At 34.1% G+C, this 22,171-nt stretch overlaps 1 protein-coding gene and 1 long non-coding RNA gene across 2 annotated transcripts in view; one reads left to right on the top strand and one right to left on the bottom strand.

The window, feature by feature from the left end:
- Positions 1 to 4,587: 4,587 nt before the first annotated feature.
- LOC142977924 (uncharacterized) lies at positions 4,588 to 8,830 on the top strand. Its single transcript, XM_076122053.1, has 4 exons — positions 4,588 to 4,819; positions 5,249 to 5,281; positions 6,609 to 7,212; positions 7,560 to 8,830. Exons 1-4 carry the CDS (start codon positions 4,718 to 4,720, stop codon positions 8,774 to 8,776), a joined length of 1,956 nt encoding a protein of 651 aa, XP_075978168.1. The 5' UTR covers positions 4,588 to 4,717; the 3' UTR covers positions 8,777 to 8,830.
- Positions 8,831 to 21,813: 12,983 nt separating this feature from the next.
- Positions 21,814 to 22,171, bottom strand: part of LOC142977793 (uncharacterized) — a 236,264-nt gene continuing 235,906 nt past the window's right edge. Inside the window, exon 4 of the long non-coding RNA XR_012959724.1 lies at positions 21,814 to 21,840. This is a non-coding gene — a long non-coding RNA (uncharacterized LOC142977793). The remainder of the gene's footprint in view (positions 21,841 to 22,171) is intronic.

Genomic DNA, 22,171 nt, shown 5'->3' with positions numbered 1-22,171 from the left:
TCCGTAAGTTGTCAAGTGATGTATTTTATTGAACCCATTACTGTCCCACTGCTGGGCTAGCCCAGCGATAACGAGAAGATCCTAGGATCTTCTCGTCTTCCCCCAATGAGAAGAGCCCGTGATGATGTTTTATTTTAAAAAATAACTTTAAACAATAACCGGGCTGGTACTTTCATTTAATGAAAGTTGCGCGATGTATGTTTATGAAGACAATATTTACAAAAAGCGTATACAGAAATCGAACAATGTAACGAGATATTATGGCTATCACATTATGCACATAACATAAAATTATCATGAGATGCTTAAATTTAATATTCATATAACACATACAAAAAGCACACAAACAATTACTATGACCACTAATACAATAATACATCAATTATCACAAAGGACATCTAAGGACGTGTCGTCGATAACAGCTGATGAGGCTCACTATCAGTCTCGTATAATGTGAGATCGATAGCCATTTGTCCATGTTACTTTATCATTGATCATGTAATTACATTGTTTGTCTTTATTTATAGTTCAGGCTCGTGAGTCTATATTGATTTTATTTTGCGCTTACTTTCGCGTCTGATTAGCAACTTATTTGATTGAAAAGTTATTAGCTGGGCTCTGCCTACCTTCATGGGGAGAATCCGTGATTTTATATATATGTATAAAATACATTGAGAGCTGAAGTTGTAAGAATAGCAAAAAAGTAGTATCTATCATTTACCTTTAAATAATATCTAAGTGATAGCTACTTTTTATCCAGTTCTTTTATCAAATAAAGCTACGGAGTTACCTAGTTAACACCATGTGCTAAAGAGAAGATAAGAATTAAAAATAAATCTAAGATAACTTTAGGAAAATTCAAAACTTAAGGTTCTTATAAAATAATGAAACCAAAATTTAGGACTAGCTTTAGAACTTCCTCAGCTCTAAAAATATTCAAATACAGATCTTGCATAAATATAGCCGAAAATACTACTAAAACAGAAAGTACCAGTCTTATTAAAATAATTTGAACCATTCAGATTTTATGCCGCAGTACAGTACTGGCATAAAATAATAAATGGAGCCTTATTTTAGTGGTCCATCTTAAGTGGTTTATGAGCACCTCTTTACAAAGCCTACACAAAGAAACTACGTTTTGTTACTTAACTTTGTATACTTCAAGCGATCTCTAGGATATGAGACGTAATTATTTTTCTTGGTTAGTGGTTAAACTAAGGTCAAACTGAGGGAAGGAATTGATTTGGCTTAACTGCTATGACGACGACAGTTGCTTTAATTGAAAATTTTATCTTTATAGCTGCAAAAACCATTTCATCGTTATATTTATCATGATGACTCCAAAATACATTATAATCTTAAGGTTAATATATCTGAAAGGTATTTTGTTTGAAGTGCATTGTATACATTTTTACGTTTAGACATAGATAACTTGGATATTGATATAATCCTAAATGTTGATTGCCATATGATAGACACTTGAACTAGCTAAATGCGCTTTAATAATATTCTATCGAAAATTGAAATAATCTAACACCAGTTTTTCGGTCCCGTGTGTCTATCTCATGCTTTCTTAATATACGGTAGCTACCCTATCACTGAGATAGTTCTAATAAGATTTAGATATAACATAACCTAGAGGACCAAACATAAAAACTGCTACTTATTTACATAATTTGTAGATTATCATCAGCTTATTTATAATAAACAATCAAAGCAATAGCCTACAATAACCAAAGCCCAATGGAGCGTGACAAGATAATATGACATCAAAGACAAACAGTTAACGTAATAACGTTTGTAATGAAGTTAAACGGGAACAATGGTGTTGATTCAGTGGCTATTGTCAACTAACTAATGGATGCAATGAAAGTGCGGTGGTTAAGAAGTAAAGTCTTTAGTTTCTCCCTACTACAGTAGGTAAAAGTCATAATTTTATAATATTAACGTATTATCATACATCAATTTGCCTTAAAAATTCTTTCTAGTCTGTATGTCGAGTATTGAGAGTTTGACATTAAAAATGTACTGCCAGAATAGTTTTTACAGAGCCCGGCTGAGGTGCTAAACAGGTTTTCGTGTAAAAATTATCAAAAGCTAGCCGGTTATCGATAGTCGATAGTAGTAGAGAATTGAGCTACAGTTGGTCTTGTGAAGCTGATTGGTCGCTAGTAATGTATTGAAACAGTAGCCAGAATAATAACCAGAGCCCAATGGAGTGACAAGATAATATGACATCAAAGACAAACAGTTAACATAACAACGTTTGTAATGAAGTTAAACGGGAACAATGGTGTTGAGTCAGTGGCTATTGTCAACAACTAATGGATGCAATGTAGGTGCCACGGTTAAGGAGACCTGATAGTAAATTGTGCGTTTGATAATTAACTGCAAGTTTATGAATTGGAACTCGTGGCTTTGTTAACTATAGCCGCGCGGATTGATCTCTGAGGATAAGCTACGCTTGCCGAGGTTGTTCTGCGGATGGGTGACCATCTTATACATATTGAGTTCCTCCGTGTTTCGAAAGGCATATTTAATTGTGGGTCCTAGTTCTTATTTTCAAAGGTCTTTGACAGTAGTCAGAAGCTCGAAAGTTTGACAACCAGTCCTACCGTACCGTACCATGTTATACCCAGGTAAGTGGGTTGTGAACAGGCACAAATATTATCGAAATAAATAAATAGAAGATCGCTCTACAAGATAAAATAGATCAATGTTTTACTTTTAAAGATATATCAAATATAACATTACAGCCCAAAATATTCCATTTTACAAGAAATTTACCGTTAAAGGAAGCCATAAATAACTGTCACCCGATACCAGCAAGCTGGAATTTGTTTCAATTCACAAGTAATTAAGAAAATGTTCCGCACCTAGTTATCTGGCTCTCTACTGATCACCATAATTATTTGGATAGGAAATTAAACTCGTTTTAAAGGTACCCTTGTTCAATGTTTGGATTTTATGGTGAATTTCGAGGAATGTTTTTAAATGTGTTTTTACGTTCAGTCTTAGAAGAAAAAAATATAAAAAGATCTTATGAACTTTAGAATTCAATTTTAGAATTTAGCTAAAATATTATGATAACTGGCAGTATCTATTCGGCCCGCATAAAACAATTGCAGCACTATCATTCTTTTGCCATCTTTCAGGAATTATTAATGTCATTATTTAAATAAATAAGCTCCTCATAATAGTTTATACCAATAATTGCAAATCTATTGTTTTCTTTTGTTGTATAGTTTTTAGTTCAGTTCAATATGAAAATGAAAATAATAATGACTCGATCTATCCTTTCGACAAACACAAAAAAAAGCCTAATATGCCATTAGTTTCACCAAAAATCTTAAGTAAATTAATTACCCCGACCCAACTTAAAACTACTCTGAAACGTCAACAAAACTCCAAACTGCATTCCGTACTCAAAACTTTAACGTGAAGATCTCAATTTTAATTAACACGTACTTTACGGTGCCACTGATCCTAGGTTTTATCCAAAACTCGACGAAACTTGTGCAAGTCAGTGTAAATGCATAAATTAAGCCGGGACTAAAGGAAGTTTTAAATTAAGCGCATCCACTGTTTATTTTAATACTGTGGTTTAGACCCGACGCGTTTATAAGCTACAACTTAAGTTAAGGCGAGTATCTTCAAGTTATCCAAGTTTTTAAGCAAGATTTATTAAGTTTTGTGTCACTTTTTGGTCGTCGTGCTAGTTGTATGGCCGTATTTTATTTAAGACTGACACTTTTCACTATTTGAATACAGGCAGGAAGATGCAGAAATGCTGTTACAATAGAATAAGAACAAAACCAATTTTAAAAAAGTGTGCAGAATAAACAAAAATGGTGCCAAAAAAGATATTGGTAAAATTTTTAGAATTACAAATAAATAGACTTACCTGAACCAAGTGTTCAGGTAAGTCTATTTATTTGTAATTCCTATTTATTTGCAAGTGGCAGAGGAATAATAAAAAAAAGAGTTGCACAATTTTGTATTGTTTGCCTTAAAAATACTACAACGGATTAATGGACATCCACACTTTTTATAAGTACACGTAAAAAGATCCACTAACAAAACGCTTTACTCAAGCAGGTATCCATTTAAATGAAGATTTACATCCACAATCTTCTCAACGAACCCTAAAACCACAAAGTCATAAGTCATTATAATTACATTATGTACTTAACATGCAATATCACACAAAGCTCTTAAGTCCGCTCGTAAAACATACTCCTTAACACTTAATTCAAATAATTTAATCATGCCTTTAATAAAGTAAAAACAGGGAAGGCCTCGTCACCTTATCTGTGACGACCAGGTAACATGACCTCTCCCGCATTCAGATGCTATAGAAAATTGTATAGGAATGAACATAGGTGGTACTGTGAGAGGGTAAATAACGATATTTTCATATAGTTAATATTTTACCGGTAAATAGAATAACGATAATTGAGTATCGGATGCAATAAAATAAAGGTAACAAGTAACGTTAAAATTAACGATATTTTTTTCGTTACTTATGCGTTGTTGCCAACGCGTGCAGCGGGCTAGCGAATCACGCTGACGCCTGGGCACCGGCGCGGCGCGGGGGCCGGGGGGTGAGGTACGAACGCAAGCGCATTCGACGCGGTGAATCTGACGGTGTGGCGAGTTGGCGTGTCTCGTTTTAATATTTTGTAAATTTTATAGGTAAATAAGTGTCTTTTAAAATATGGGCCGCAAGAAAAGAAATACGGTGTACCGTTTCTTTGAATTAAATGTAAATAATTTGAGTTCCAAATGTTTAATAAACGATTGTGGAAAAATACTGAAGGTAAGTACCTATACCTATCTAAGTAGTAATTATGGAACAATTTTTTATCATATTCCATTCAAAATACGAAAATGTAAAAGGTAAACGATCCGCAAACAGGATTTTTGTTTGTAACTTTCCTGGGCATGATTCCATATCTTTATAATATGAGATCAAATCCCCATAAGGCACACACTAGTCAGTGGCGTGCTATTTGATAGGCCTATGTCCAGGAGATACAGGCTGATGATGATGATAATAATATGCCGCCCTCGCCTAAATCCATCTTTATGACTTCATGTGTAATTCTTAGTTTACCTTTTATATTTTCGTATTGTGAACGAAGTACCTATGTACATATTATTATAGGAATTGGTAGTTCATTTTATTAATTAAATGAAACATCCAGTACGTGTTCAGTTGATTCATATTTATTACTTATATTTTTAGACCCGACCTCAATTTGATTTCTGGCAAAATTACGTAAGTACCGGTGGTAGGTAAAAGATTTCCATTGGGGTAAGTCATATTAGTGTGATATTAGGTTTATAAAAATGCTTTCACGCTAATATTATGATGTGTCATTATTTATATTATGATGTGTCATTATGCTTAGCACTCATTTTAATGGAGAATGTTACTAGGTATGCCAAACCGCTTTAAATTTTGACACAGTATAGGTATTTTATAAGCATTTAAAGTTTCGAAAAAAATCGAGTCTCGCTAACAGCCGCGTGAGCGGCTGTGTCGTCATATTACATTACCGCGCCGCGCGGGCCGCGTCCCGCTTAGTAGGTATTAAGTCGCCAATCGTTGTTGTAGGTGTAATAGCTTGCGTAGTATTTTGTTGTGTTTTCGTCCGCATGTATAAAATATTTTATAATAATAGTAAATACCTACTATTAGATTAATAAAATGGATAACGGATTTGAAAAAGGGCAATTGGATAATCTACCTAAATTAAATGGAATAATGGTTACGATCACTGCATATTACCTATAATGAAACAATTTTTAACCGAAATAATCGCGTACTTATTGATTTTACATTCTTCCTGCCACTGTAAAATCAATAAACTCGCGATCAATCCGGTTAGAAATTGTTTCATTATAATATAAAGTTATTTATTATTATTACTTATGTACTTACCTACATTTACAATATGATTTCCTAGAATTTGAATTGGACATTTTTAAAAGTATTTAGGAATAATTTAACGCACCGAGCGCGCGACCACAAGCGGACTATGTGAGCCAGGCTGAGCGGGTGTTAAGTGACGTCACACCGTCACGGAGAGCTAGCGTCGTGCGGTTACAACTTGTTTTACTTATAAATCGAAAACTAATTGACGTATCGAAGTAATTCTTTCACCAGTATTTTTTATTTTGAGAATATGGAGTGCTAAAAATCAGAATTAGGTAACATTCTCCATTGTGAATTAAGGAGAGGGATTTTTCACCTGTGATATTTCGTGCTATCCACCACTGCTTGGCTTAACTTGTCCTATCTGTCAGCAGCAGCACCCCTTCTAACAATAGATACTAAACAATCAAAAATATATATAATAAACTAAATATAATAAACTACCGACGTGAACCCAACCCTTACTATACTAGGATTGCTAGTATTGTGAGAAATACATAATGCTAATAATATTTTAAAGAAATAAAATTAATTGAGTCATGCATGCATTTGTTCCATTCTCAACTCTAGAGCTATTTTCACTTGCACGACGGATGGGCATGTATAATACACATGGGCATGTATGATACGCATGGGCATGTATGATGGGCATGTATGTTTATTTCAGACGCAGCATGGTGCTAATTTAATGAAACATCTTAAGCATATGCACCCAGAAGAATTTAAGATCATTACAGAAATAAACCACTCTACACCGACACAGAAACCAGTGACTGAATCTGTCCTGAAGCAGTGCACGGACTTGATAGCCATTCATGGCCGTCCGTTTTCTTTGATTGATGATGAGGCGTTTCAAAATTTGTTGAAAATGATTCCTAATAATACCGAAATAATAAACGCTCAAAAAATACGCATGAACATCCAATCAATGGCAGAAAAACTTAGATATGAGATGGGGACGAAATTACAGGGAAAAATGTTATGCCTTAAAGTTGATATTGCCTCTATAGGTACAAGATGTTTTTTTGGTATTAATTGTCAGTACTCTGAAAATGGACACATTATTTTAAAAAATTTGGCAGTAACAGAAATTTTTGAACGACACACGTCAGATCATCTCAAAGACTTGTTGTTTTTCAACCTTCAAAGATTCCGCATTGATATTAAACAAATATATAGCATCACTACCGACAATGGGGCCAATATGATAAAAATGACGAAATTGATTAATGACTCTAACACGGCTGACACAGCTGATATTGCAGAAGCAGGTCAGGTTTATAATGTTAATTTATTTACATTTATACATTTAATAAACATATATAAACATAATAATATATAATACATATATAAATATTATTAATTACATACACATAAACAAACTAATAACAAAAAAAATGATTTTTTTTTGTACTTACGTAATATTCTTTATGCACGCTAGACTAAACTATTTTATATTTGTTAAATTTTCTTACATAAGTGAATTATTGTATTCTTGTGTGTGAGAAACGACCTCAGCACTTCGCTTCAACTATTTAAATTAACACTAATTGAACATGCAGTTTCTGCAATTAACATACTCACACGTTATGTGTTCATTGATTTAATTTCATTACAGGCACAAGCTCATCTCAAATCTTTAATGTGTACCATGAAGATTCAGAATCTAGTTTGGATACTGATCAGGATACAGAAATGGAAGGCAACACAACAAACGAAACAATAACAACATTGTTTCTAGAACATCTTGGAACAGAATTCCAAAATACTGAAGATGGGCCACATGTTCAAGAGGAATATACTATCGGGCTTGTGCGCTGTGCTGCCCATACTCTCCAATTGGCATTACAAGATGCATCAAATAATTTCAATGTTCGAAATCTGATTTCAGAATGTAGAGAGGTGGTTCGACGTCTCAGAACTCCCCAATTTGTAAGAATATTACGACAACAAAACAAACCCATTCCAAAACTAGATTGCGCTACTAGGTGGCATTCTGCAATTGATATGGCCCAATCGTTGATTACTTTAAAAGAAATATGTTTAACAAATGAACGATTATATTTGCCATCAGCCACTTGGGTGTCTATAGAAGATTTTGTGACATCCATGACTCCCGCAAAAATTTTAACAAAAAAACTTCAAGAAGAGCAGTTAACTGTAGGTGATTTTTATTTAGAGTGGATGTTATGTCAATATAGGCTTGCAAAAATTAACTCTGAAATTGCTACAAATATCATTTCTAAAATGAAAGATAGAGAAAATGCATTATTTGGAAGTAACACTTTTATAAACGCAATATTTTTAGATCCCCGTGTAAACTCAATTTTGTCGCCAGATCAAAGAAGCCAAGCTAAAGCGAATTTAATTAAATTATATTTTCGGCATTTAAAACTCCAAAATATTGAATTAGAAAACAACCCAGTGGATACAAATAATGACGTAAATGAACACTCAGAAGCTAGAGCTGAATTAGATGACTTCCTTAATTCAAGCTACGTTAGTAGATTTAGCGACTTAACCTGTTTGTTAAGGCGTAACGATCCACATGGTGATTTATTGAATAATTTACAACAAAGTTTTCAGATATTCCTTGAAGAACCATTATTAAAATCATCGGAAAATGTGTTAACGTATTGGGCCAAGTCAAAACTAAAATTTCCATTACTTTTTAAACTATCAACAATAGTACTTGCTACACCTATGACGCAAGTTAGTGTAGAAAGATTATTCTCCTCTTTACGATTTATTATGTCAAATTATAGATTCTCAATGAAAGACCAAATCATTGATGATATTTTGTTCTTGCGCAGTAATAACATTTTTGATAAATAAAAAAAAGTTTATTCTGAATGTTTTTTTATTATTTTTAAAACATCTTCCCAGAAGCACTCTAAGTTTTCTTCTGGCACTTTATTGATTAGGTACCTAAAAGCCACTGCTTTCATGTTGTACGGACAGTCGCACATAGGTAGTCCTGTCTTCTGTCCGCCTAAAGTCACCATTTTCGTTTTTCCTTTTTCATCTGTAACGAATTGAAAAACATTAATAGTAAGTATTAATACACCAAGTAAATGGGTACTATTTAAATGTTTGTATTTTTACCGCGTGGAACGTTTACGAGTAAAGCAGAATACAATGAGTGTCGTTTCGCATCGTGTCGAGTGCGCACGATGCAAGAAGTATATGCCAGAACTCTGTCAGATAAACACCATTTGACAGGGTTCTAGCATACACTTTGAATCGTCCACACACTACAAGATACGAAACGATACGAAAGGGTGGCTAGCCTAATATTGAATTTTACTTTGCCTATCCCGAGATGTAGTAGGCGTGAACATAGATAGGTAGATGAAACTAAAGGGTCTAACTACGGCTTCTGTACTGTTCGAATCATGATATTCTTGTTGTGCGCAAGGTGTTCAAAATATCTTACTAATCATTGTTTCATATTTAGTCTAAGATACATTATGTAAAGATAATTTTGAAAGCTTTGTTTGGAAAGATGTATTTGCACGCCTTGACTGATTATACAAAATGAAACAATGATTTTAATAAGATATTTTGAACACTTTGAATGCTTACAACAATATGATGATTCAAACCGCGTATATTAAATTGCTTTTATGTTGTTGACTAAGCTATTACAATTTGATGCTGACTGTACTAGCCTAAATTTTGCTAAAATTATTTTTCGTACGTAGGTACTTACTTGTTTCACTTTCATTGCGTTCTATTTTTTTTCTTTTTGGAACCAAAATGGATTGTGACTCATTATCATCATCCGACTGTAAAGTAAGAAAGTAAATAAATTACTACTTGTATCATACAAGTTGTATGTATGTATTTAAAAATTAACTTTAACTGTTGGTCTTTACCTAATTCTCATAGGAATAGGCTATAACACTTAGCATATCTATGCCTACGAGATTAGAGCGGGAAAGCTCTGCTACGCGCTACGAACTACGGCCTTGCGCTCCGCTTAGCTCGACTTGGCGGAGGCACTACCGTGCTCCCAGATATTAGTGTTAAATTAACGTAATAGTTTACCATTGCCAAATAATTCACAATTAATAAATAATTACCAATATTTAAAATGTAATCTTTAACTAGAATCATTAATCTAATCGAAATAGTACGAAAACGCCTATCCTTTAAAAATTACGCTCCGATAAAAACGCAACGTGAGGTAATAATAATGAAATAAGCCCGCGACAGACACATGATCTTACTTACGCATGTTTCTGTCGCGGCGCGAGCCACGTGCAAGAGCGAGATAGCGACAATATAAATTATAAGCTAAGCATCCTGCATAAGTATGAGTCGAACATTCTTCTACAGTTTGGTTATGTTTGTTTACTGTTTACATCTTTTGCGCGCTTTATAACAAATTAGAATATTTGTGTTTATCAGAACATTACCTATTCCTTAATAAATGTGTTTGTGCATAATAGTGAATGTATCAGTATAGAATCAGATTTATAGGTTAAACTCATTTCTATAAGAGTGTTCGTTTTTCCGTAATTTTTTTGGTATTTTATTGTTGATAAATACATTCTAAATGTTTAAACTCTCGCGTTGCATCAGTTGCATAAACAGTAATAAACACATTAACACGAACACGCATTTTACCTTAAAATGCCTAACGCACTCGCCGGTCGCTGACTGACTCAACACGCCAACCTGCAACCTGCGCCGAAACTTTAGGCATTTTAAGGTAAAATGCGTGTTCGTGTTAATTCCCGTATTCTGTTATACATAAAACATTCTAAATTTCTCGTATAATATGTTATTAAACAACCAGTGCGAGACAATCATATACAACAACTTATATACACACCCACAATGGTCTCAAAAATATAATATTATATAATAAAAGAAAAAAAATATATACTAAACACACTTACCATATTTTTTGATTTCAGTAGTCACACCTTAAGTTGCGTTAAATAATTAAAAATGCTGAGCACAAAACCCGTTCAGTGTCACGAATTGGCTCGGAATTGCGATCACAATATAAAATAAAACGAAAGAAACAAATGAATAGAAAATATCGGTAATTAACACTATTTATTTGGTAACGTTATCAAACCTTAGGTCGTGATCATGGTACCGTTAACATTTACCGGTAAAATCATTTTTAACGTTAAGCCAGCAAATCGGTAATAGATCACCAAAGTATCAATACCAAGGTAACGTTACCTTTGCTGTTAGCGGTATCTTTACATGATGTAGGTAACGATACCAGATTTTTACCGGTATTCAAAGCCCTGGTTCTAGGTTATTTGGTGGTGTTAAAGGAACTATTTCATTCGTGTCTAGAGATGGCCTATTTGGTTTACCGAAGGAATTTTGGCTTAAGTTATAATTTGTGGTGTGAGTCTTGAGCGGTTAGATCGTTTTAGATTTACCTGATATTTGAAATGGCTACAAAACCATATTTTTTCACTAGTCAGTCGTATATTGAATCATCTAATTAAAAGCCGTAATTGACAGAACGCGTCAATCTTTCTGTATCACGATTGCCTTGACCAATACTGAAGAGTATGATCCTAGTAAGCTGAACTCAAAAATATATTTGAAAAAACTGTTCCCGCGACGAAACGGTTTCTCAAATAACATTTTTTAAACTTTGTACTTTAGTTTCTACTATTTGTAATGATGCTGGGCAACGACATTTTTTGTATTAAAAATATGAAGTTACATTTAGGTACAAATAGACCTAGGCCATCAAACTAGTAAGTTGACACATCATAAATAAAATCTAACAACTACAGCTCCTCAAAATGTTCACAAGAATCATGTACAAATATTTTCACAAGAAAGTCGCTTGAATTCGAACTCACGTACTCACACGATAAATATTTATGTAACCACCTGAACACGATAAAGGGGAATCTATTGAAAATTTTTCACAAAAATATTTTCTTTTATTGCAAATAATGGTTTCTAAGGGAATGTCAACAGAGGGCACTACTTGTCACGCTACAGTGAAATATGAAAAACGTGTATTCGAGTTAAAATATTCAGTGTGATAACGCTCTGGTGCAAAACGGGGGAAAATTTGCATTTCGCTACGTTTACACGAAGATTAAAAAGGAAAAGGGATTTTTGCAGCTAGATATGGAATTTTAGAAGAAACAAAACAAAGGACTGCTTTCTGCAACAGGATTTACGAATGTTTTTCATTTGAAGATAATCTGGGTTGCACTTACTGGTCCGTAAGCGTGTAGAAGGATAGTGGACTCGCTGTATTTGCATTTTATAAAGCACGTTTAAAGTCAATCTCTCCTTTGTATGAAGGTTCACAGTTTTCAAACAATATTTTTTACAGTAGCGAGAGGCTTGACAATAGCCTAAGCATTAGATTATACACTAAAAGATATCACTAAAATAGGATTTTTCTGCTTTAACAAGAAATTATTAAACGTGTGCTAGTGAGTAACGAATATAAAATGCTCAATCTTCGTAATTTTTTTTCGTTATTTTTGTTAAAATTAAAATGTTTACAGACCGAAATGTAATAATTATTAGGTACTCAATTGAGCTCAACGAAAATTCGAAATTGTGACGTCAATTTCTCGTATTTCTATACTACAATGTATTATTAACATTTCATAAAGAGTATTTTATTCAACTGGTAGTCAACTAACCTATTGTTAACTCCACCGACTTAATTCGATGGTTTTTTAATTGCCTGAATGGATGTTTTTACAATGGCCGGATTTCAAATGCATGATACTGACACTAGTCTAACGTTTCAAACATTATAAACTCTCGCGACTTGTACCCATAATATAACAAATAAGGTATTTTAACCTTTCATTTTCTATCGCGTTTAAGACCCGTTACATTATAATATTATGTCAAACATTATAGTTTAACCCTTTCAGCAGAATAGACAAAAGAGTAATACACAAACAAACATTCTTATTTATCACCACATATTCAACTCATCGCTCCTACAAGTACCATGCCAATACATCACAAGATAATGTACTATAACGACACTATCTACAGTACATCGTGAAATTGTCTCGTCTTAAATTATTACCTCGTAACTTAGCAGCCATTTTGAGTGTGACGCAATGTTTGAGATCGTTATGGATGGGCCGTTTTGTGGTAGAAAGTTAGAATTAAAATTTGGAAATTAAATCCTTATTAAAAGTATAAATTTCGTACTTTTTGCGATAATACATACAAAACATTATAGGGTTACTAGGGCAATCAAACCAGCGATATTTTCGAATCAACTGCCAACCCGATTAATTTTATGACTGTTTCCCCTTCTCACACGTAATTTCTTCGTTTTGGCAATGTCTAGCAAGAACAGTATGCCACTCAGTATACAAAAACTTTTCTGCCTGCCCATACATAGACAGCGTAGAAGATTAAATCCTTATCCTAAAATTATACAATAATCGTATCCTCCAAAAAGAAACGTACATTCAGGAATTTCACCCGTATCTAACAGCAAATCTTAATTCCAAACTATCCGAATAGTCAATACATCAGTCGAAACGTTTATGATTATGTCCTCGGACCCTAACACATTAGACTTTAGGGTCCAAGAATATCAAACATTTAAAGGGACAATGATCAAATAAGGTTCTTATATGGCAAAAGGAAAAATATACCAATTTAGACGATTCTTATCGAGTAAAAGGCTGTATTAAGAGTTCGTTCTATTCTAAATGGACTAGAACTGCTATTGAAATGTTTGTGAGCTTTAAGAATGAAATTGTATTTCCTTTGTGGAAAATTGAAGGTGATTTTTTGAGACGCGTCTAAGTAGCACAGTGCAAGATTTTTATTTCTTTATATATTTTTTTAGTAAATACTGTTGTACGTTTGGATTGTTATCTGATAAACGTCAACGTTAGACTGTTTATTTATCGTGTAGGTGGTTAACTTAGTGTCAAAGTTTTTTCAAAACATCCGTTCATACCGTCTCTAAGTGGTGATATAATCACGGTTTAGAGACAGTTATTTTGGTTACCTGACGACAACTGGAATTGACTAATGCCCGGTTTCTGAGTACATTTATCGGTAGTTTATCTATCCAATTGCGTTTATTTTTGTATGAGTTAAATTGAATTGAATACATAAACTACCGCTAAATGTACCTCAGAAACGTTTCCATGGGATGAAAACACTGCAAATGACAATTCTTCGGTAAGCGTAACTTATGGCTAACCATATATTAGTATAGCCACATGATTAATACTGTATTTGCATATAAAAATAGTACATTTAAAATTATCTAAAATCGTCGTTAGGAAACTACTAAACAAGTACAAAGAAGACTATAAATAAACCTCCAACGTTTCAATAAGAGTATAAATAAAAAACTTGAAGTATTCAAATCATAATTAGCACGACTCATCCCAAAATCGTCTAACCAAAGTGGCCAGTTAACTCTTAAACTAATGATCCGCCATTAGTCTAAATCGGTGGGTAAGTTTAGTTGCCAACTATTAATTATAGTTCACCCTCTTTTTGCTAGTTAACCCCGTGTCCTTTTAGTTTAGTGGCAACACTAGCTGTTGTGGACCACTTAATGTTTTCTCGGTTCATGAGGCGGGTTTTTGTGGACGTTTGAGTGGAAAATCGATGGGAAAAATCTTTGGTAAGACGAAAGAATATTATTCTTACGTCTATTTTAAATAAGGGTTTAAGTAAAGATGGAGGTGTAAAATAATAACATAATAAATTTAACCCATTAATGTCCCACTGCTGGGCAAGGGTCTCCTCCCGTAATGAGGGAGGGATTAGGCCTTGAGTCCACCACGCTGGCCAAGTGCGGGTTGGGGACTTTTCATGCCCTCAATAAATGTATTAAACAAATTTTAGGCATGCAAGGTTTCCTCACGATGTTTTCCTTCACCGTTGGAGCATGTGATAATTATTTCTAATACACACATAACTTCGAAAAGTCATTGTGTTGCCTTGGGTTCGAACCTGCGACCGTGGGAGGTGTCAACTTCAAAAAATCGTCAAAAAGATGGAGGTGTATTGAACACATTAAATATTTCTGGCGAGATAACAGTTATATTTGGCTTTTACCAAATTCCTTCTTTTAGTTGAAAATATTACTATAGACATAACTTAATCTTCTTATAAACTATTTCTAACTTGGGAATCGTACTTTAAACGCGTGAACTGTATATGTACATATCTGCTATGTAATGATCGCTAAAACAGAAAACTTAAACATGAACGGTGCTGTAAAAATACTTTAAAACCAGCTCCGTATTTAATTTGACCCCTTCAAAAAACACAGGTGTATTTTTTATTTAACCTTTCTCATCGATTTGATGCCATTAACCTCATAAGCTTTTTTCGTCCAACTTTCCAATCTGCCAATATTAGGCCATGAACTGATAATGTGTAATGCTATCTGCTGCAAGTAGTGCTAAATTACATGTCATTTTTAGGGTTGTGTTCCCAAAAGGTAAAGCGGGAAATGTGTGTTTGTATGTCACTAGGGTGTATTTCATAAATGTTAGAAAAGTTGGAAATATTCACAGATGATGAATTACTGTGGCCGCTTTGACAACAAAAAATACTTTGACTCTCACGCAAGAAACATATTTGTTGCCTTTTTATAAATAATAATAGTACACAACCCTCCGTGCGCAACTCGCTCTTGGCAGGTTTTTAATCTTACATGACATGTTCCATCTCTCTAGACTTAGCCTAATAACTATAAAAACGATAGTCTAAAACGTTTTATTTCAATTAAGTGCTTAGAAAGTATTAAATACTAAATCAGGACTCTTTTAATATTTTAGTCGATTTTGCTAAAGTACTTTCAAGTGTCGCTTTACTAAATTGGACTGAGTAAAAAATATGGCTCAAGAAAATTAGTAATTTTCTTACAAATTTTAGATTCTGGAATTATTAAAATTAGGCCTACGGGACTGGTTATAATCTAATTTGGTCTGGTCTGTTTATTTTTGAATTGTTCATTTTGTTTTAGTCATTATGAGGGTATTTTATAGTAGGTAGTGTAGTTGTATTACTTTTTTGATAGTTATTACAAAATTCCCTCGAAAAAACCGATTTGACACGAAAAGCCCAGAGACGGCTCGCTACTTCTATTGACCCGACTCTCAATCGACACATTTTGTATGAAAATCCGATCAGTCCGGCCTCTAGCGGGCCCCGTAGTAACCATTTTCACATTAAATTTTAAATGTTAAACTCGCTTTACCATAGTTTGTGTGGAAAGGCTACTATTGGAGAATCTTATTCAGCAATAATATGACTGCATGATATCTATTAATTTCACTATTTATTAAACTACCATATACTCTACCAATACAGAACAGTGCCAAACAGTAAGTACAAATGGTAACCTAAACAAAATCGCTTTGAAACAAAACGAAAACGTTGTGAAAAATACAATTATTTCAAAATTAAACTCCCTAATTACTTTAGAATGTTAATTGGGTAAAAAAGTTGGATATTTTTTAACGAAATTGCTGTTGAGTATTAAGAGATTTTTGAATCCCATTCTGTTGAGAGCTCAGTTTAGAGAGAGACCACATTTCGTTGCGTTGCGTTTTCGTTGCTTAAACGCTGCGTCGTGTCTCATATATTGAAAAAAAAAAACGCGGCATATTATACTAAGGTTTTATTAGTCTATTGGGTTGATGTTACAACGACACTATAGCTTCCCATATATTTCAATTTACAAGCGAGATTAAAGAGTTGCGTCGTATGAAAAAGGATTAATTGATTCTAATGAGGAAGAGTAACAGAGGAGACTGATTTGCTGCGCTGTCGGAGCTTAAGGGCACGATAGACAGCATTCATCTGCTAAAGACTTAGTGCTTCATCCTTATGAGCTGCGTCGTCGCCACGACGATGTTGCATTCAATGCGTTGATCCGTTGCGAGAACGCAACGTAGCGCAATAATGTGGCGTCACCTTTAGGGTACAGGGTACTTAGCACGTAGTGGTTTTTTATTTAATTTCCGTTTTATAGCCTTAATTTAGACTAAAATGTAGGCTATTTTTGTAAATGAGTCATTATCACGAATTTCACTTATTCGTTCTTGATTACTACGAATATTAAAGATTGTTGGAATTGGGTTCTATCTATTTCTTAGTTGAGATAATGAAACTATCTTCATTTACAAATTAATGCGAATTTTCTAATTGTTAATTGGTCTACTCAAACTGGTACATTTAGATATGATTATTCTGTTGTAGAATGTAGAATAAAATTATATTACTATATTAATAATGAAACCACGATAAATTATTTACCCATTATTATGTTATTGATAAAGAATAGCAATTACTTCAATAATTATTTTCAAATACTTTTGTACGCCAAGATACACGAAAAAAATTCCCAACTGGCTAAAATGATAAAAATACCCTGCCTCTTGAAATCTATCAATACAAACACCATATTCTCCCAAAATCACTTCGTAAAAAACAGAAAAACAAAATGAAAAAAGGCCCAACAGATTCACACGAGTACGTACCGTCAATCTGGGTAAATAGGGCTGTGCCCTGTCACACGGATCTTTTATAAGTACTAGGGACGTGACCCGATTTAGTAATGTTGTTGTCGATGTTTGGGTGCCGCAAGTGTGAGCACGATTTAGAAGAATTTAGGACTTAAAACGCTTGATATTTACAATTTTTCAACATAAAATAAATAATACATTTATTGAGGGCATGCAAAGTCCCCAACCTACACTAGGCCAACATGGCGAACTCAAGGTCTCACCCCTCCCTCATTATGGGAGGAGTCCCTTGCCCAGCAGTGGGACGTTAATGGGTTAAATTTAATTATTTATAAAACTTGCTTAAAGAAAACTGACTTCTGCAAATAAAGTTTATCTGAGTACAAGAGTTATGAGACTACGGAAATTAACGCGAACACGCATTTAACCTTAGGATTTTTGACATTACGGCGTAGCTTACAATGGCTGTGGCTTAAAAAAATTAAAAGTAAGTTGAGTACTGTTTAAAAAATATATTAGTTCGTCCACAGATGGCTGAGTAATCGGTTAATATCCTTATTTTTTCTGGAGTCAGAAAAAAGTAAGCAACCTTTCCTTGTTATAAGGAAACAAAGACGTACACAAAACGAACACACACACACACACACAAATGGGCACACTTCCTTATACAAGCAAACATACATACCCTCTTTACAAAGATTAAACCTAATATCTGTCACACGCGGTGATGAAATCCGCAACCCTTATCACTCACATTTAAATATATAATTCAAAAAGTACAAGCTCAACATTCGTAACAGAAAAAATTTACTAATTTTTATAATACTACCGAGTCTTATTAGCTAAGGGCTATTGCAGACATGCTACTTATAGTGTTAGCCAATTAACTGCTTTTAAGCTATATGCAGAGCTCAGACTTTACAAACGATCGAGTCGCTTTTCGAAAGCTTGAAGCTGCTGAAAGTTGTAACTTTACACTCCCATACATCCAGATACCGATTGCATCAATTTAGCATCTATGTAATACCACAGCCAAACCGGTTCAGCATCAGAACTGTTACTGAATCGCGTGATTCCAAACGCACATAAGTAAACAAATCTTTAATGTAGATCTCTTAAAGACGACATTTTATTAGTTCTAAGATGTTATATCAGACGGGTCAAAATGCAGCATCGATTAAGTCGCAAAATCGCCAATCATTGCTACTAAAAGTTACGTGCTTGCCAGGGCCCTAGTTAAACGTTTGGAAGTTTGTAGACAAGTGACAAATTAACGACTATCCGCTGTCTAAACTAAATCTTGTAATTTAAAAATCATAACTTTTAAACTCTCGCGTTGCATGTATAATGTATAATAGGATACGGGAATTAACGCGAACACGCATTTTACCTTAAAATGCCTAACGTTTCGGCGGAGGTTGCACTCGCCGTGGTCCCATGCTGACAGGGACCACGGCGAGTGCTTAAAACTGCTTTAAAAAATATATTAGTTCAAAAATTCGTCCACAGATGGCTGAGTAATCGGTAAATATCCTTCTTTTTTTCTGGAATCAGAAAAAGTAAGCAACCTTTCCTTATTTTACGGAAACAAAGACGTATACAAAACGAACACACACACACACACATACAAAAAGGCACACTTCCTTATACAAGCAAACATGCATACCCTCTTTACAAAGATTAAACCTAATATCTGTCACACGCGGTGATGAAATCCGCAACCCTTATCACTCACATTTAAATATATAATTCAAAAAGTACAAGCTCAACATTCGTAGCAGAAAAAATATACTTACTAATCTTTATAATACTACCGAGTTTTAGTAGCTAAGGGCTGTTGCAAGCATGCCACTTTTAGTAACGGCGATTTGCGATTAACTTGCTTTTTAGAAACAGCATAAAAATGCAGCATCTAAGTAAAAAAATTGCACAATTAAAATAGCCAAACCTGGCACTTAAGCTGCATTTCTGAAGCTGGACACAGTGGCTACATGCTTAACTACGCACACACATTCATATGTATACTTCATATCGGCACTAATCGGCATCCGATTTGGCATGTACGAAACAAATCAAGTAAATCGATCCAGCAACGGAATAGACGCTAAATCGCGCGATTTCGATACTGCATTCAGTCTAAATAGAATCTTTATTACAATCTTAAAACTGTTCCGAAACGCGGAGAGCTGCCAAAATGCAGTATCAATACAGACGCAAAATCGCCAATCACTGCTACTAAAAGTTGCGTGACTGCAATGGCCCTAAGTTAAACGTTTGGAAGTTTGTAGACAAGTGACAAATTAACGACTATCCGCTGTCTAAACTAAAGCTTCTAATTTAAAAATCAATTGGGATTTCAGGGCGAAGTGATTTTTTATACAAACGACAAATCATTGTCTAGGTTTCTTGTTTTATCTAGATTTGGGAAAGGATATTGGTGCTAAGAGACTAAAAAGGTTTTCTCCTGTCTATTTTTAAGGCGCTGAAAAACACTGCAATATATTATATTACAATAGAAATCTTTTATACTTTAACGTATAATGTAAAAATAAATTAAATAAAAGAAAAACATAATTTTGTTGCGCTCTGGCAGCTGCTGTTTTCCTAGCTGTGCCGTAATAGTCTGTAAAATAAAGTATTTGCTACCATTTAAAATACCTAAAAATATTATTATTACATTATTTTTTCTTATAACGAGAAACACCCCATAATTTACTTTATTATATTAAAGTCTTATAAAAATGTTATAACGCAAATATTTCTTTTTACGTTCGATATCATAATTAACAAGGTTGGACCTGTAATAGTTTAGACGTCAGACCTCTACCTAATATAATCAAAGCATGCATTTTAACACGGAGTCACACAAAAAACAATCGAAAACCTAAACTGCAACACAATGATTTTTTTAATTCTACCTTCAAACTTTCCTAGAATGCAAAAGATCACTTTCAACCATCTATCTTAAAATTTTCAAATGTTCTCCTGGAACCATTATCAGAATATGAGACAACGCTTTCAAACTCCGTCTTTTAATTTTCAGAACGTACTCCCAGTCTACTAGTCCCTAAACTAACACAAAGCGGTATAAACAGTTCCGATTCTTCAGCCTCGCCCTTGACGGCGTCCTATCGACCCGCCTCGATACCGGATTAATTCCGGCTAATCCGTACGCGTCTCACAGCTTGCTTCAAGGTTTTATACTCTATGGGGTTATGGGAGAGAAGGTATTGGTACTGTATAGTTTAAGTACGTGAATATAAATTGATAGAAGTTGATGCTTACAATAGATTATAAGGAATAAAATTAAGGTAGTTTTAGACTACCGAATGACCATGCAACGAACGTGCGATTTCTTATTTTTAGTTTAATGGTAAAGTGTACTGTAAATTTTAGACTACTTGGTCATTTGACGTCATGAATCTTCTCAATACTTTGGTGAGTATGTGAGTTATGCATAAAAAGCCAATAAGACAATTAAAACTGCTATTCACTATTGAAGACTAACACGACTGATAACTTACAGGACCAGTAACTTAGAATAAAAAAAAAGACATTCGTTCATAGACGTATTAATTTACTAAATATAGTGCTACCCTGATATAAACGTAACGAATACCCTGATACGATTATATTGCTTAACGTAAATAAACTCAACCCCGCAATACAAACAACAATGTTTCAAATTCCTAAACAGTCAATTAACAGCCACAATCGGAACAAACTCACTGGCTACGCGTACACAATTAAATCCGAACACACACAAAAAGTACACACCGCATAAAAATACACAACTGTGTACAAACAAACACAATTAATGATCAAATCGCGATAAAACACAATCGGATTTTTCCCGGTACATTTTGGCGGCTGTTGTGTACACACATTGGAACATCAATACATTGTTTGAAACGAAATGAATAAAATATTATTTAACACGGGCCACTTGGTTTATAATATTTGTAGTTGTGAAAAAAGGAAATGTAGTTTTTGATCACAATTCAATTCAATATTCGGATGAGGCATTGAGAGGCCATTTTAAGGTTATCGAAGTGCTTAATAGTGATTTGGGATCCCGTTCCAGATTTGTTTTAAAAAACTGACGAGCACGCAATTTCATTACGACGTTTCCTTTTACCATTAGAACGAGTGAGAACGTTTACCCTTATATAATTAAAAATCTTGTCCACTTCTTTCCTAATTACGCACGATGGCACGAAGATCTAAATAGAAACACAATGTTTCTCAATACAATTAGGATTCAATCAACGATTCAAATTGTTAAATAAAGTTTGAAAATATTAATATATTGCTACTGTAACAATTCAATTAAAACTTACTTACCTTATGTTTCACTACTGAGCAAAATTATCTTCCTCCGGGCTGGTCAAGTGCCACACTTAGCAGCCAAACCTGGAAAGATATAAACAAAATAAAATACACGTAATCTTATCAAGTAATTTCCTAGCAAACTGACTTCCATCTGGTAATTTGTTTGTAAAACAAATGATGTAACGGAAACGTTTAGCGGTATATTCTCCGAGTGTATTGCGCTGTGTAAGGACAATCGCAAATCCAAGCCACTCGATGCCATTTGTAAGGAGCGGGTCTGTTTGCAACGCTTCGCACCTCCCTCGTGTGGTTCAAGTTATGAGAATAAAGAGAGCATATATATTTAGCTGTACAAAGTTTGGTAGCATTAAATCTATGAAATTACGTGCAAAATATGAAGCAGAGTTGTATG

Source organism: Anticarsia gemmatalis, chromosome 13 (assembly GCF_050436995.1).
Source record: "Anticarsia gemmatalis isolate Benzon Research Colony breed Stoneville strain chromosome 13, ilAntGemm2 primary, whole genome shotgun sequence".
Taxonomy (NCBI): Eukaryota; Metazoa; Arthropoda; class Insecta; order Lepidoptera; family Erebidae; genus Anticarsia; species Anticarsia gemmatalis.
The sequence above is the reverse complement of the archived record's forward strand: the minus strand, read 5'-3'. Positions and strand labels throughout refer to the sequence as shown.